Consider the following 15,478-nt stretch of genomic DNA (forward strand, 5'->3'; position numbering starts at 1 on the left):
ACCCATCGCTACCACCTCAGCTTCAGGAAAAATAGTCTTGGAGGCGTCTAACCATGCTCCTTCGCAAATCCGCGCAGTGTGCGCTGCCCACAAGATGCTACATTCAGTTCAGGTGAAGCGTTCGTTACCATATATAAAATGTCTGATTTTAAGATATAAAGAAGGATGCTTTTTAACTAATGGGGGTAAAAGGGGATGGTTAACATAAGGTATTTTATTAAAGCTGTGTATCATAAGCCACCTTATCACTGCAAGTATTTCCATCCGGCTTTGCCTATTTAATAATACATCAATAGCTTCTTTGATAACATGTATTTACATTGCCCAACGCTTCCTGAAGAGATGGATGTTTCTGGCAATCCTAAGAAATAGGAAACCTTTCTTCTGTTAAAGTAAAAGCAATTCCTTTTTTCCTTAGCCCCCTCCACGCTCCAATCCACATCACATCTGGATGTCTCTATTTGAGCAGCATTGGAGTTCAGCTCTTCCGTGCTGTTACAGGCTGCTACGTGAGATCAGTACTTTCCAATCCACTCCCCTGGCTCTTTCTCATATTGGTGACAAAGTAACTTCAGGCCGTATGTGCTGTTTACCTTAGGTGTGGGATTTTTTTCATGTTACCTGACCTTCCTGAAGTGGTTGGGGGCAGGGGGGGGTGGGTGTTTCCCCCTCAGAAGAAAGCTATTTGCTCCACCAAGCTTCCAGAGTCTTGCATCCTTTTTTGTACATCAGGAAGTACCTTGCTGTATGTGAACTCACCAATATCTTGCACCAGAACTTCCAACATTTTTTTTTTATTTCCTAACAGATCTCCAGAAGTACTCCAGCATAAGTCTTTGTTTTCCCTACACCTCCTTTTTAACCTATGAAAATTCGTATTTTCCTCCAACTTAATCATCATATAATCTTTTACAGACACCAGGCATCCTCATTAGACCTGGTAAATTGTCTCTACTTATCACAGGCATTCCACCTGTGTTCAGTGTGACTGCTACACCCTTCAGCAGTATAAGCTCATATATAATGCTCTGGAAGGTATTTATAAAACACTTGCCAAGATTCTGTTCTTTACAAAGTACTTGTCTAGCAGCTGGTTGGGATAGTTATCTGGCATTTTTTGCCCCCCTTCATGTTCAGTTATCTATTGGTCAAACTGCATTATGTGAGAAAACAGCAAGACAACTGCAGAAAGAAGTATTGCTGAGCTACATTTTACTATTTGTTCCTATTGTTCTGTTACCAATTTTTAAACCAATTAATTTTCACTCACACAACTGGTTCTCTGTCAAATTATTTGAAGTGTCATAAGCCAGCACTTCTGTCCAATTTAGCCGCTTTCATCCTCTCGCTGCACCGACGCACTTTCTGTATCATTGGGAATACAAGCAACTTTGAAAATACTCGTATACCTTGTGTTATGACCCTATGTAATTCTAAGATAGGGAAGGTATTTCATCACAGGAAGACATCTCATGGGGAGGGCGATGAGCCAATTTTGTCAATATGGCCCACATAAGATTTGAATTAGGCGTATGTGGTATAGAGGCTACTTGTCTTTATGGATCTTGGGCTTTGCTCTTCTATGCCAGGTAACATGCAGCAGCTGCTAATTTCAGACAAGAATTAATGACTTAATTCAACCCTGATAGATTATGGCAAATTCAGGGGGAAGGTGGTCTTCCCCATAGCAGGGAAAGGCTCAGAGCCAACATTTCATAGGAGGGAACTGAAAGTTAAGCTAACAGGGCTAAAAGACTCTTCGGTTTCATATTCCTCAGAGAAGTTAAAAGTTCACCACCAGTGTCCTGGCTGGAGCTGCTGAGATCCTTGAGCAGCCCATGTGGAAGAGCACTACAGGGCAGGTATTTTCCTGATCTTAACCTCCCAGAAGCACTCACAAACCAACAGGTACCACCTCCTTCATTTTCCTACTGTACCTGAAGCATGAACTAAATAAAGCTTATTTGCCACAGGCCCTGGCAACATATAGCTCACCTATACTGCTGCCACAGTAAAATTAAAACAACTGTCCCTGCTGCCATGCTCAGCTAAACACACAGCACCACACCCCACTGTGGGCCCTGAGGGAGGCCAGACCCCTTATCCCAGCCAGCCTGCTGCTCCCCGCCACGACATTCCTGCATTAATGTGAAGCCAGCCGCTACCGCACCGCGACCCGATAGTTGCCCGGCGAGCTCCGCGGGGACGCCCAGGCCGGCGGCCGATAGCCCACGGCCCTACGCCGCACCTCACGACGACGCCACGCTCCAACGACAACATGGCGGCGGGAGCCGTCACGTGCCCGGCGCCGGCGGCGCCCAGGGCGCCTGCGCGGCACCTCCCCCTGAGGGAGGCGAGAAGATGGCGGAAGCGGAGTGAGCGGCTTGTCCGAGGCGAGTCTCCCGGCGGGACGCGCGGAGGAGGGGGAGCGGCAGCGGCAGGCCCCGGCCAGGCCGCGGCGGGGCGGGGCGCGTAGGCGGGGACCCGCGCCCTGACGGCGCCCCGGCGGCGGGCCGGCCCCTCCCGCCCACCTTTCCTCCCTCCCCGGCGGCGGCTGGCGCCTGCGGGGCCGCTGCGGGGGCGGCGGCGCTGGGCCGGAGCGCGGCCGCCCGCTGTGGCAGTGGGGCTGGGCCGGGTGATGCTGCGGACCGGTGTGAGGGGCTGAGGGGGCGGGTCAGCCCGGCGGGCCCGGCCTGCGGCGGGGAGCTCCGGCCGCGGCCGCCGAGGGGCCCTGCCGCTGCCTGCGGCGCAGCCCTGGACTCCCTCAGCGCGCCGGCGGGCCCGGGCAGCCCCCGGGCTGGTGTACGCTGGGTGCTGCTTCACGGGCAAGTTGTACTGGGGAACGTGACTTGTATTTCCACAGAGCATAGTTTTAAATTTACTTTTTTCTTTTTTCAAACAACAAAAACACAAAACCCCAAGGTTTGGACAAGGCTGGCCTATACTGTAGCTAGAGTGAAGGGAGAGGATTTATTTTGGAGTCTTCAGTCACATAAAAAATGCCTGTAGGGATTTGACTTGGAGGAAACTTTAATTTATATTCTGTGGTTTGTACCCTCGGAGTTGTAAGGAGAGGTCATGAATGGAAAGAATAAGAAAAAAATGTATATGTAAAAAAAACCCCAAACCCAAACAAAACAACAACAACTATTTTCAAATACTAGTTATGGTTGCAGATTGTCAGCAGTGTTCATTATTACCATGACATTTATCAAAAGTCAAACTTTCTAAAGCATGAGTAGTGACATGCATATCCACTGTGAAGGTAGTTCAACATTATTGGTATAGAATAGCAGGTATTTTTTTGCTTCACATATTTTCTTTGACCAAAAAATATAAAGAGATTGAAACTTTTGGATATTTACATTATGCACAGTGTAATTTGAAATTACATGGTGTCTCATACTGTTACTGCTTGAATAAATACTTATTTTCAACATAGTTTTCTGTTGTGCTTTGTATTTTTGGTTTGCTGAAATGCACAGTGGTTGTTTAAAGTCAGAGTTTAGTGCATTTTCTAAAACTTTGCATTACAGAGGTTATTTTGAATTAAAGTAAGTTGCTTACAGGCAATGACTTTGTAAGGTCTTAATCATACATTTTGTTAAATGAATTTTACTGTAAGTTAGGAATTTTGCATTTTTTCATATCGTTGAGTGCTCAATGAACAATTTCAGAAGATTATTTTCAACTGTATCTGAGACTTTTTTTATAACTAGAAGTTGTCTCTGCCTATATGGCATTGTAAAGTAAACGAAAGTGATGCTGTAAAGGCAGTCTGATTTTAAGTCTGTAATGTTTTTTATGCTTTCTATCATAAAACACCTAGCTGCTAAATTGTAATGGATTCTTGAGGTCCTTGCTAAAAACAACCACTCTTTATGTATCTCCTCCCTTAAAGATTGCACTTCTCACGTCAAGAGAGGAGAGTTTTCTAGCAAGTGTCATCTGTTGAAACACTTCACTGTTCCTTCAGCCGAAAGAGGGCACGCTATTTCTGCGTGTTAGCGCTGTGCTGCATGGTGTTTGCATTGCGGTAGGACTGAGCACTGGCAAGAAAGCATCTCATAGTGTCTCCAAGTGAGGTGTTAAAGGAAGACTGGAGATGCACCTCAGCACCAGGCCACGCTGAACAAAAATTTATGAGCTCTTTCCTCTTTTCCTTGTACGTCCATTGTGGGAACGACTTGGGCAACAACAAAATTATTTTTGAAAATGGGATGCTTTCAGCTAAAGGAGTAACAGCTCTCATGGGGTGAACTTCTGATGGAATAGCTAGTAGAGCAGGATACATTGCACATCTCACTAATAATACATCTAAAATGTGTCTGAGAACAAAGGAAATGAAACATCCAGTGTTGTTTTCTTAGGCTGATTTAGCTGGTTGCATAATGCTCTGCTAAAACTAGCCAGACAAGTTGTAGGTGTAAATATTCTGATGCGCTTTTAATGTCTTCTGGAGGAGACAGGACTTTTTTCAAGGTACTTTTCATTAGCATTATGTGAAATTAATGTAAAGTGGTTTTAGAAGTGGTGCTGGTTTTGTTGCAACTGAAGTGGTTAACCCGTGTACGTTACCTTGTGCTCTAATGTAAGTAGACAAATGGCATCAATAATGCACAACAGAGCTGAATTTTTAACCACAAAGCTGTGGTTTTTTCTTCAGTTCTAGTAGTAGGGAGCTCTGCTTTTAAAGCATGCTTTATTGCCATGAATTTTCTTTGATGGAAAAACATATGCAGATACACAATACAGTGATAGGCATGAGGTCCTTAGGTGACCACATGGTCATGTCATGACATCTATTAAAGTTTAGTTATTCCAAGTACTTGGGAGCTATGGCATCATGCGCAGTTCTCTGCTTGCAAAGTAGTCATGTTTTGGGAGGTGAAGGTAGCAGCCTGGCAGCACTGCATTCTGCTTTCAGCTGTGTGAGTTGAAACTTGTAATTATGTTCCTGTTTGATGCAGCGTCCAATGGGCGGTTTGTTAGGCACTTGGCAACGCTGCTTTTTTCCTAGTACGTTGCAATGCTCCCAACAATTATTTTTCTGAGCCCTTCTTTATGATAAGAAGGAAACACATCTTCTCCCCATCCATTTTTTTAATATCCTTTTAAAAGCAATGAAGAGCAACTATGCTACTTCCTGTTAATCATAATACTAATACTGAAAAAAAAATTAAATACCTGTCATATATTGAGATATGTGATTAATTTCAGTTTTAAAGAGGACGTTTTGGGAGAGAGACTGTACTCTGCAACAGAGGGAAGTCTCATAAGGCTGGGGAGGAATCATCAGAGATGCTTAAAGAGGTAGTTTCTTCCTTGACTCTTGCTATATTTTGTGAGGTGTTGCTGTAAAAAGTAAAAGCATTTTCCTTTACATCCTTTCCATCTCTTTCCAAATAGAGCATGCCACCAGTGATTTTTGCCAAGAACGTTTTGCTGAATGTACAGAACGGTCGGCCAGCAGTTTCAGTGCTATGCTGTGGGAAAGAGGGATGCGGCAGTACTCCTGTGTAGCTTGCTGGAAATCCTGCATGTATTCCTAAATTGGTCACCTGTTGCTATTCTTGATGGATCTTAGAAGTTTGTAACAACATCTCTCAACAAATTCCATCAAGTAATAGCAAATACTACAAACTTACCCATTTAAAAATTGTCCATTATTCTATCTCAGTGAAACGTAGATTTTTTTGCCTTTGAAATCGGCGTGTACTGGCCTTCTGTTTGTGAGCTGCTTTTATTTCAATTCTGCCAGGCTGGACGAACACTGCACAGCTATGGAGAATGAACCAAACACAACAACATGTTCTGCATCTACAACTACAATCACTACCACCTCCACTTCCCGGACACAGCTGCCGCAGATCTCTGTCTACAGCGGCTCTGACAGGCATGCCGTCCAGGTACTGGGCTATGAAATGTTCTTTCCTCTCCTGTACAGTCGTCTCAAATACAGGCATTGCACAATACTTTACACAAGATTAACTTTCCATTCTTAATTGCTGTTGTCTTTCTCAGTATCTTCCTTACTGGTTTTCAGAAGATACTGTTTACGGAAAGGTATCAGACCACTTACGAACAGTGCAGGGTACAGGCCTGCCCTTCAAATAAGGGAGGGGGAAATGCTATGCTAGAAAGTTTGTTTTTTTCACCATTCCCTAATAGTATGGATTATTAACATAATCATTTACAAAATAACTCAAAATAAAGCTGTTAGTTTAACCAACATTGACTACAGGAATCCAGAGGTATAGTGTGTGCGTAACTGCTGCTTTGGATCCAGCCCCCTCTTGCTGTTCTTTGAATTTGGTCTTCTCAAACTCTGTACGGTCTATTCCATTGGGTTTGATGATTGAGTCTCTCGCACTACCCTGATCTTTCAAAAAGCGGCACATTACATAGGACTGGCTCACAAGAACCTAAGAGGTGTGGATGTTGTGTTGTGAATTATGCTGTATTGTCAGCTGATTGTTAGGCTTTCCTTGAAAACGTGAATATATTTATGTTGACTATATTCGGTGACTTGGTTGAGAACAGTGATGGAGCAGGTTCAGTATTACATAATTGGTGTGAAAATAATTTATTTGGTTTTATTTCCTTGTAAAGGTTCATTTCAGCATCATGTCAGCATGGTGTGTACTTTGTAATTGTAATTAATTACCTACTGATTCATCACAGGTTATTCAGCAGGCCTTGCATCGTCCTCCTAGCTCAGCTGCTCAGTACCTCCAGCAGATGTATGCAGCCCAACAGCAGCATCTAATGCTGCAGACTGCTGCTTTGCAGCAGCAGCACTTAAGCAGTACCCAATTTCAGAGTCTGGCAACTGTACCACAGGTGAGAGTGAAGATTGCTGAAAAAGAATGGTGTACTATTTTTCTAGAGCAGGGCTACAATTCTAGAGCATTGTCAAACATAATAACAGCTTAAGTGCCTGAGCTTAATGCCTCACAATAATTCACTGTTATATTTTAATGACTTTGTTCTTTTAAATTGTATCTCCTTCCAAACTATTTGGAGGGGTTTGTCTGGTGTTATAGATGCTCCAGTAAGCAACCATTCCATGCTTTATTGCATACATTATAATGCATCATGTAAATCATCAAACAGTAATAAAATAAATATAAAAAAATAGAACACTTCAGTCTTCATCCTATGATTTTCTCTAAAAGTTGATGGGGAAAGCAGTGAATAGCAATGTATCCTAGTGAAATCAAATAAAAATAATGATCATCTGGTATCATAGCGTATTTTGCCACACATCTGGCTGAATTATAAGTTTTAAAAATTCAGTTTTAACCCTGAATGTGAAAATGTAGGAAGTAAATGACATTTTGTTTCTGAGGCACAGCTTTTAACATTAGCAAACACTGGAGGATACCCATTTTGAAAACTCAAGCCGTGGAAAGATTTCCTTTGACTTCAATTGACCTTGGATTGAGAATACTGTCTTGCAGAGATAGGTGATTGTTAATGATTTTACACATGGAAATGCTAAAAATGGAATTAAAGACTTCAGGGATATAGCTGTTTGTTGTCAGAACTGGGCCTGACTCTTCTGTGCTCCTGGCTTTTTCTTCTATACCTTTTCCATTAGATTGTGATAATACGTTGATTTGTCATTTTTGTAACGGGTTTGTGTGTGCATCTTTACCAAGACAGAGGAAAGAAAATCAGACTGGGGAAGGCTAGGGAGTTTTGGTATGCAGTCTGTTAATACAGAAATCTAAACCACTGTCCCTGTGTTCATCTGAAGGGCTGGAGTAGCGTACTGTTAGAGACACTAGATGTGCATACATAAATTATCATTCTAGAATATGGGCGTGTCTTTACAGCATTTATAGAGTTTGTTTTATTTTTAGAGGATTCTAATCATAATAAAAAATATGATGTGAGTTTTGATAATGACAGTTTTTAATGATGTCACATTTTAAGTTCTGAGCACCAAAGGTAGTGAGCTGATCTGTTAGCTCCATCATTAACAGTTTTATGGACTTTATCTCTGATAGTTGTTGTTCAAGTCTTGATCTGCAAGAATCTGAGTGCCTGAAATTGGGTAGGAATTCAAGGCATTTTAGCACCTTGCAGATAGTATTCCATAGTGTAGAGTGCACTTTGCTGAAAACTAATTCCATCGAGTAAAGCTTTTTAACTGTTAACTCAGAGAAGAGGTAATGGTAGAGAGGGATATTTCTGATGGTTTATGCAATAATATGAACATCACTTAAACACTTTTTTGATTTCATTATTTGACACGTATTCTTGCTATTTAGGCAAGCCTGTCAGGTGGGAGGCAATGTACTTCCCCCACTGGGAGTGTCACTCAGCAGTCAAGCATGTCGCAGACCTCGGTACGTAACTGAATGAAGCCCTCCATCCATTCTCAACCCCTTTTGGTTATTATATAACTGCTTGGAAAAACAGAAAAGATTTTAGTATTTAAATTTGTGTGGTTAAAATTAGTATTACAGAAACAGTAAATAGAAGTATGACGACTGTAGTAAGTGTAGGCTGCGCTTCCAGCGTCCGCCAGTCATCCTGATGTGTGCTGCCAGCCGCTATCATTGCTGGCCAGTGTTGGAGGCTTCCCCAGTCCCAGCCCACTCTTGGTGATCTGAGGGGCAGCTGCTCACTCCACAAGCGCTAGTGACTGTTCAGACCACCACAGGAGTCACTCCCTGAGGTTTCATCTCTTACATGATTTCTTACTGGATTTTTCACATCAGTTTCTTTGTTCGGAGCACTACTGTAGGTTAAAATCATAACTGTGTATCAGTGATTAAAGAGCACCAAACCTAAAGAATCCAAGTCAGTGCTCACATATATATATTAAACTGATTAAATGTTTCTAGCATTCATTCTTTTATTAATTATCATCTTTCATCATGCATGTTTTATGCACTTTCAATTACTTCATCCATATTCTAGGCATGTGCCCAGGTTTCAGTTATTAGCAGCTCTGTGTTCAGTTCATGCTGTATTTCTTTAAGCGGTATCTTCAGACATGTAATTTGCAGTCTCTTATGTACAGTTTACAGTTGTCTTGAGTAGGTCTTTGTTAGTCCTACAGACATCTTGCTTATTAATCATGCCCTCAAGCTGTTCATGACTTCAGTGTGTAGCTTCAGTAATTTAACTGTATATTTTTTAAGCTCTCATAGCATTGCTTTGGCTTACAGTTGTTACGAGCAAAAATCATTCATTAAATTTAGGAGGGGAAGCCTTTAAAGATGTCTGACGTTAAACTGACATAATAATTGGTCTGGGATTTTTCAAGGAAATCTTTTGAGTAAGTGATGAAAAAGAGCTGGGCACTTAACTCTGTTAGACTGATGAGAAAACAAAAGGAAAAAGAATGAAACCAAAACCACATCAGCATTTGTTTGAAAAGATGCTAAAGAGCAACTGTTCAGGAGCATTTAAGATGAAATTCTATAAAATTTTTGTTTCTGGTCATTTTTAAATGTGCATATGTAGAATGAGGAATCAAAGTCCACATACGGCAGCACAAGGAAGTGTCCTGATCAGTTTACATAACAAGCATAACAGAAGATATCAGTCCAGTCAGATAATATAAACATTTAAAGATGCTTAAATATTAAAATTCAGGTATTTTTCTTAAAATATTGCAAGCTCATGCTACATATTCTGTAAATGTGTATTTCTATGAGGTATATTTTTCAGACTTCATAGTATCATTGTTTATACTTGTAACTGCTTGTTATTATTTACTGCCAAATGGTTGCTTGCAGTTTAAGAATGAAAATGTCTTGCCAGAATCCAGTTTTGTGATGATTGGCTCAATATATTTTTGATATCTTTACAGTTCAGAGATTTCAACTGCCCCCGCCATTTTTGTCAAAGGCTTTCTGGCTTTAGACCCTAGGATGAATGAATTTCCATGACAGAAGCAATATTTTTGTTTCCTTAGATTAACCTCTCCACCTCTCCTACACCTGCACAGATAATAAGCCGTTCACAGACCTCCAACACCACCAGCAGCAGTATTACCCAACAGACTATGTTGCTGGGGAGCACCTCTCCAACCCTGAGTGCAAGCCAGGCTCAAATGTATCTACGAGCTCAAATGGTAAGTTTTGATTACAATTTGTAAGCTTGCTTTTGGTCTGTCTGTTGTCGTCATGTGTCGTCCCCCTCCCCAAATCTTAACCATTTCAGGTTTTATTTTGTTTTTATAAATTATTTATAAATGTTTTCCTTTAGTTTCAGATAGCATTGAGAATTTAGTCACTAATTTGTGAATATATATCTTCTGAAACACTGTAGACATCATAGAATGTTTGTTTCCTTGAATGTTTCCAGGGATGGGGCATCTACCACCTCTCTGGGCAACTTGTGCTAGTGTTTCACCACCCTCGTTGTGAAAAATTTCCTCCTTATATCTAGTCTAAATCTACCCTCTTTTGGTTTAAAACCATTACCCCTTGTCCTATCGCTACAGGCCCTGCTAAAAAGTCTGTCCCCATCTTTCTTATAAGCCCCTTTAAGTACTTTAAGGTCTCCATGGAGCCTTCTCTTCTCCAGGGTGAACAACCCCAACTCTCTCATCCGAAGTAAAAGGATTGCTGTAGCTTAGTTCTCTGGTGAAGATTGCTCAAGTGTTTTTAGCCTGGTCATACTACAACCATTAAATTGATCAAACATGGGAAAAATGGAAAAAGAGCACATGTCTTTTCTGGCTGTGTAGAAGGGCATACTGGAGTCTGTCAATATTCAGGGTAGATTGTTTTCCAATGCACTGGTAACAGTCAGAATTCTGACTCTTGATTAAAATTTTCTTCTATGTAATTAAGATTGTTCCTTGCATGATTGTCTCTAGAATTTGAGTTAGATACACAGATTTCCTTCTCTTTGGATTCATGTGAAACTCATTAGATTCTTGCAGTTTCCTGTCGATATGGCATTTCCATTTCCTAATGGGCAGCTTTGAAAAATCTGTTTAGTGATTTTCTTTTTTTTTTTTTTTTAAGGTAGTACTTTCTTTTGTGAGTTTCATATGAATTGAACTTCACAATCTGTGTGGGATTTCATAGAAATTATTGAAGTTATACATGAATGCTCAGGTACCAATCATACTTGGTAAAGGCCGAAGACACTGTTACAGCTTGTGTGAGTTAATGACCAGAGTTCCCTGGAGTGTTATGTTCAACTATATGAAACAGGAAGAATCGCTGTTATGCTGCACTGAGGTTCAGAGCCAATGGTCCATGACTGCAATGCTATAAAAAATTAGATGCAGGCATGAGTTCTTGCAAGAATTGCACCTCTGAAGAATGTTTGGGGAAAGTGATCCTTTGTTCTTTTTTCTGAGATTTTCCTTAGGCATGCACAGCAATGCCGTTATGCTATGCTGAGTTTTTTCTTTGGCTATTGTTGTTCTACATGTTTATTGAAAAAAGTAGTATGACTTAAAGATAAGGATTTACAGATCAAATGCCTGTTTATCCATTTCCCAGGGAAAGGATTTCTTGAGTCTCTCGTTTGTAAGAAAAGCTAGATGCTGAATGCATCTTATTTAACAGAATAGGAATTACGAATTCATTTCATGTCACTGCCTTTCAATATGCATTAACAATGTAAGAGCTGAAGCAATACGAGGATGAGGTGGTTCTTTTTTGTAGTAGCAATCTCTCTCACTGACATGGATTATTGATACAGTTTTCCTATTAATTCACACTAAATTTTCATCCAGACTCTCAGTGTCAAATGCCATGCTTACCTGAATAACTGCTTTACACCCCAGTTTCAAGAGAGAAACTTACCCTTATAGTTTCTGTTTAGAATTGTATTGCAAGATGATTTTGCTAGCTTCAGTAGTTCGAACGTCATACCTTTCTTTCAGTGTTTCTAACTTACATACTAGAAGTCATGTATTTTTCTTCATCACCAGGCTTTTCATTTTTTGTAAAAAGGTCAACTCTTACCTCAAGCTAGCTCTTAGTAACAGCTTCATCACTGGTTTGATTTAATTCCAGATAAATACCTTCAAGTTTCTTCTTAGCTGCTCCTTAGCGGTTCAGATCTCTTTAAAAATATGGAAGACTAACTAATGATCTCTCTTGAAAGCCTTCCGTAAAGCTTGTCTTTGCTATATTGTCTATAAAGAAATTAATGACAGTTAGCTATGCTGGAAGTTAGTAATTTCAGGTTGGTTGTATGATACCTGTTCTCACTATGAAACTTTAGTGTGGTTAAAGTTGATATAACAACTCTGCTTGTTAAATAACATTTTGACAGATTGGAAGATCTTCTAAGTTCTCTTTCTGTAGTAGTGTGAATACTGGGCTGCTCTCTGGACTTTTTTTGCCTTTGTTTCATTAGTTTGTATTATTGAAGGGAAAGTCCTCTTTGAAGTGCTTGTATGAAAGATGACAAGTGTATGTATATATGAGAGATACTTTTCTGACTATGTAGAAGAAATATTTTACATTATTATATTTATTTTACATTATTATCTTTTAAATTTATTTACTTAAACTACTATGAGAAATTGTTCTTGAGTAAGTTCATCTGAAGGTAAAAAAGAACCTGTACATCACTACCTGTAACCTATCTATCTCTCTTTAAAATACTGCATTTCTTTCACATATTTTCAAAGTTTCAGTCTGTTACCAGATTTTTTTTTCTCACTTAACAGCTTATTTTCACTCCTGCAACCACTGTGGCTGCTGTCCAGTCTGACATTCCTGTTGTCTCATCATCTTCCTCATCTTCCTGTCAGTCTGCAGCTACTCAGGTGAGCTTGTGTAAATTTATTAAAGATATGTCCAGTAGAGTGGGCCAAAACTGAGAAGTAAGGAAACATTGTGCTTAAGTTTTACTTGCTTATAAAAACTACTAATGAGTACTGGTTATGTACAACTTCAGCGTCTTCTGTTTACTATCATCCTACATTTAGAAGTGATCATGTTATATGTAAAATTAGCATCCTGGATATGACATTTCAGGTCTTCATAATTAGCTCTCACCTTTGTTACTTTGAATAACTTCATGTTAGCAGCTGAACTTGTATCACCTTTTCACTGCTCAACATACTTGCATATCTGGAAAAACATATGGCACAGCACAAATATGTACAGAACATATTTGTCACAGTCTTCTGCTGTGAAAAGCAAACATTTATCTAATGAATTAATGCTCTCATATAAGATCTTCTATCTTAGCAGTTTCTTTAAAAGCCTTTGGTAAACAGACCATGTTTAGAAATCTTTTAGAAAGTAAATTATACCAGTTGAATATTCTCTGACCCTATGTTTGTTGACTGGTTCAGACACTTCCAATAGATTCGTAGGTCACTGACTGTCCTTTACAAAAGTCATATTATTGCCTCTTCCCTAGTAGGGCACATGTGTCTGGGTGCTCACTAATTTGGTTCTTTGTTACAGTTTGTAGTACTGTACCACTTCTATTAGTCTGACAAGTAGTTGCTTTTTACTCAGTCTGCAGTGTTCCCTTTGGCCATGAGTGGACGTAGTTTCATCACAGGTAGGACAAGTTGGTCAATAAATTGTTTATTTGAGCCATACTATGGATTTGATCAACAGATGAATGTTATGTTTAGATGGAACTTGTTTTCATTGTGTTTACTAGGGCTTCCATGTGTTTTACTAGAACTGTTGTTCATATTGAAGCCAGCCTCATGTAAGAACTTCTGATGGTTGAGAGAATAGTTCTGTCTTCCTTTTGAGAATCAAGCTGTTGAGCTCTATTACTTGGCCCACTAGCTACTGCTAGTGATTTGAAACCTTGACTCTTCCCAGGCTTTTCCAAAAAGAGTTTGTTGTGAGTGGTATGCAAGTGTTGGGAGGTACTAGTCTTTGCCATTGTTTGTCCATCGTAGTAAATGTTCTTGTATTGGACTTAATGCAGTCAAAGTGAGATCTTCTGCCACTGACGGTTGAATTAGTGCTCTTTTCTTGACGGTGTTCCTAACTTGTTTTTTCCTTTTCTGGAGCTTTGCTTTCAGTTTGACTTGAATGCAGCTTTGCAACTCTTCATTTAAATATGTTTTCAGTTACTTTCTCAGCACATACTGAGCTCTCTTTCCTTCGTTTGAGTTTTCAGCAAAGCAAATGGCATGCTATGGGAGTGAGAGTCTAATGGGAACCATGCTTTCAGTATACTGTAGGCTGAACTGTGAGACCAGGGCTTTTATCACCAGGTCCTAATAAAAGGGCATGGTAAAGCCTTCCTACCATTGCTTCCAAAATTTCAGTTGACCTTTGGCTTCCCATGTTGAATAAATACCCCCTAACTGCAGAAGCAAAGTCGGAGTCTGTCATTAGAGTGTTTGTGGCACTATGCAGGTTTATTGTGATAGAGTTTGTTAGGTCACATATAATATCCTCATATATTTGAGGAACATAGTGTTCAAAAACACACAAGCAGGTACAGGTGTCTTCTTTCAGAATTTTAATCTTCAAGAGTGACTGTTAAAGTATCTTGATTTGCATAAGCTGTTAGCCTCTCACAGAAACATGAGAATAATCTCATCCCAGTTGTTTTATTTGCCCAGGCATCTGTTTATCTATAGACTTTTCTCCTTGTCTGCAGCCATTTTGATTGGACATATCACCAAAGAAGATCAATGTTTTCTTAGAACCTGGTTTGTCTTCTCTTTTATTAGTCCTCTAAAGAGCTGATTGGTGGAACTGATCATATGTAATAGCTTATTAGTAGCTGATCATCTGTGATTTGTTGTTCACAGATCTGCAAGAGCTTTTGCTTTTCACTTCATGAGTAGAACCTTGACTTGCTCAGTGCCTGTATTTATTTGCAGTGCCTCCCACTTTTTCTGAGAACTCTTTCTGTGCAAATTGAACAACCAAAGAAAAAAGTTAATTTATGTATGATAAATGTTGTCTGAGTCTGCTTCCTTTTTGACAGTGTGAAGACTTTAAAGATGTGTCACTGTTCTGAGATAATGGTAAATCGTTGAAGCTTGCCCTCCCTTCGCTTTTCCAGTAGGTATCTGAGGGGGCAGAGCTTGCTGGAATCCAGCTGTGTATTTATGAAGGATGTTGTTGAGCAAGCTCACAATGTTAAGTTCGTCAGTTGAGCCTTCATTGAAAAGACAGACTGCTTCTTCAGTGTGGGAGTTATCATGCCTCGTTATCCTTTGTCACCAGTGCCTCTCTTTCCTCCAGATTCTGCAGATCAACTTTGAAAGTGCAGAGAGATTACTGGACAGGCTAGCAGCTCTTTTTGCATTTGTATCTTTGCCTTGTATGTTCAAGGTAGAGATGCCAGTAAAGCGTATGACTTTACAGTCTTAATCCTTCTGTACCACAGGGTTGTAGAGGTCCACTTCGCACAAGTGGACCATTCCTCTCCCCTCTCAATGGTCAGTACTGCCCTATTGCCAGATGTTGTTAACCTTGGTTGTCTAGTAGTTTCTATAGCAGCAATGACATTGCAAAGATCCAGTGTCATCCGTAGTCAGTGATGCAAT

The 15,478-nt window shown here is 40.2% G+C and overlaps 2 protein-coding genes across 2 annotated transcripts in view; one reads left to right on the plus strand and one right to left on the minus strand.

Annotated features, from left to right (window-relative positions):
• Positions 1-5,762: 5,762 nt before the first annotated feature.
• Positions 5,763-15,478, plus strand: part of PHC3 (polyhomeotic homolog 3) — a gene marked incomplete at its 3' end in the record, with an annotated part of 28,475 nt that continues 18,759 nt past the window's right edge. The window contains exons 1-5 of the mRNA XM_082003338.1: positions 5,763-5,909; positions 6,685-6,843; positions 8,280-8,357; positions 9,938-10,096; positions 12,665-12,763. Coding sequence (XP_081859464.1) covers positions 5,784-5,909; positions 6,685-6,843; positions 8,280-8,357; positions 9,938-10,096; positions 12,665-12,763 — 621 coding nt within the window. The 5' untranslated portion in view covers positions 5,763-5,783. The remainder of the gene's footprint in view (positions 5,910-6,684; positions 6,844-8,279; positions 8,358-9,937; positions 10,097-12,664; positions 12,764-15,478) is intronic.
• On the minus strand, positions 13,838-15,352 carry LOC309408093 (A-kinase anchor protein 4-like; the record flags this gene model as incomplete). Its single annotated transcript, XM_082003823.1, is given in 7 exon segments — positions 13,838-14,009; positions 14,539-14,657; positions 14,973-15,007; positions 15,010-15,134; positions 15,136-15,188; positions 15,194-15,298; positions 15,302-15,352. Coding segments are annotated over 7 exon segments (660 nt in total).

Source organism: Phaethon aethereus, assembly GCF_964289735.1.
Source record: "Phaethon aethereus genome assembly, chromosome: 9".
NCBI classification, from domain to species: domain Eukaryota; kingdom Metazoa; phylum Chordata; class Aves; order Phaethontiformes; family Phaethontidae; genus Phaethon; species Phaethon aethereus.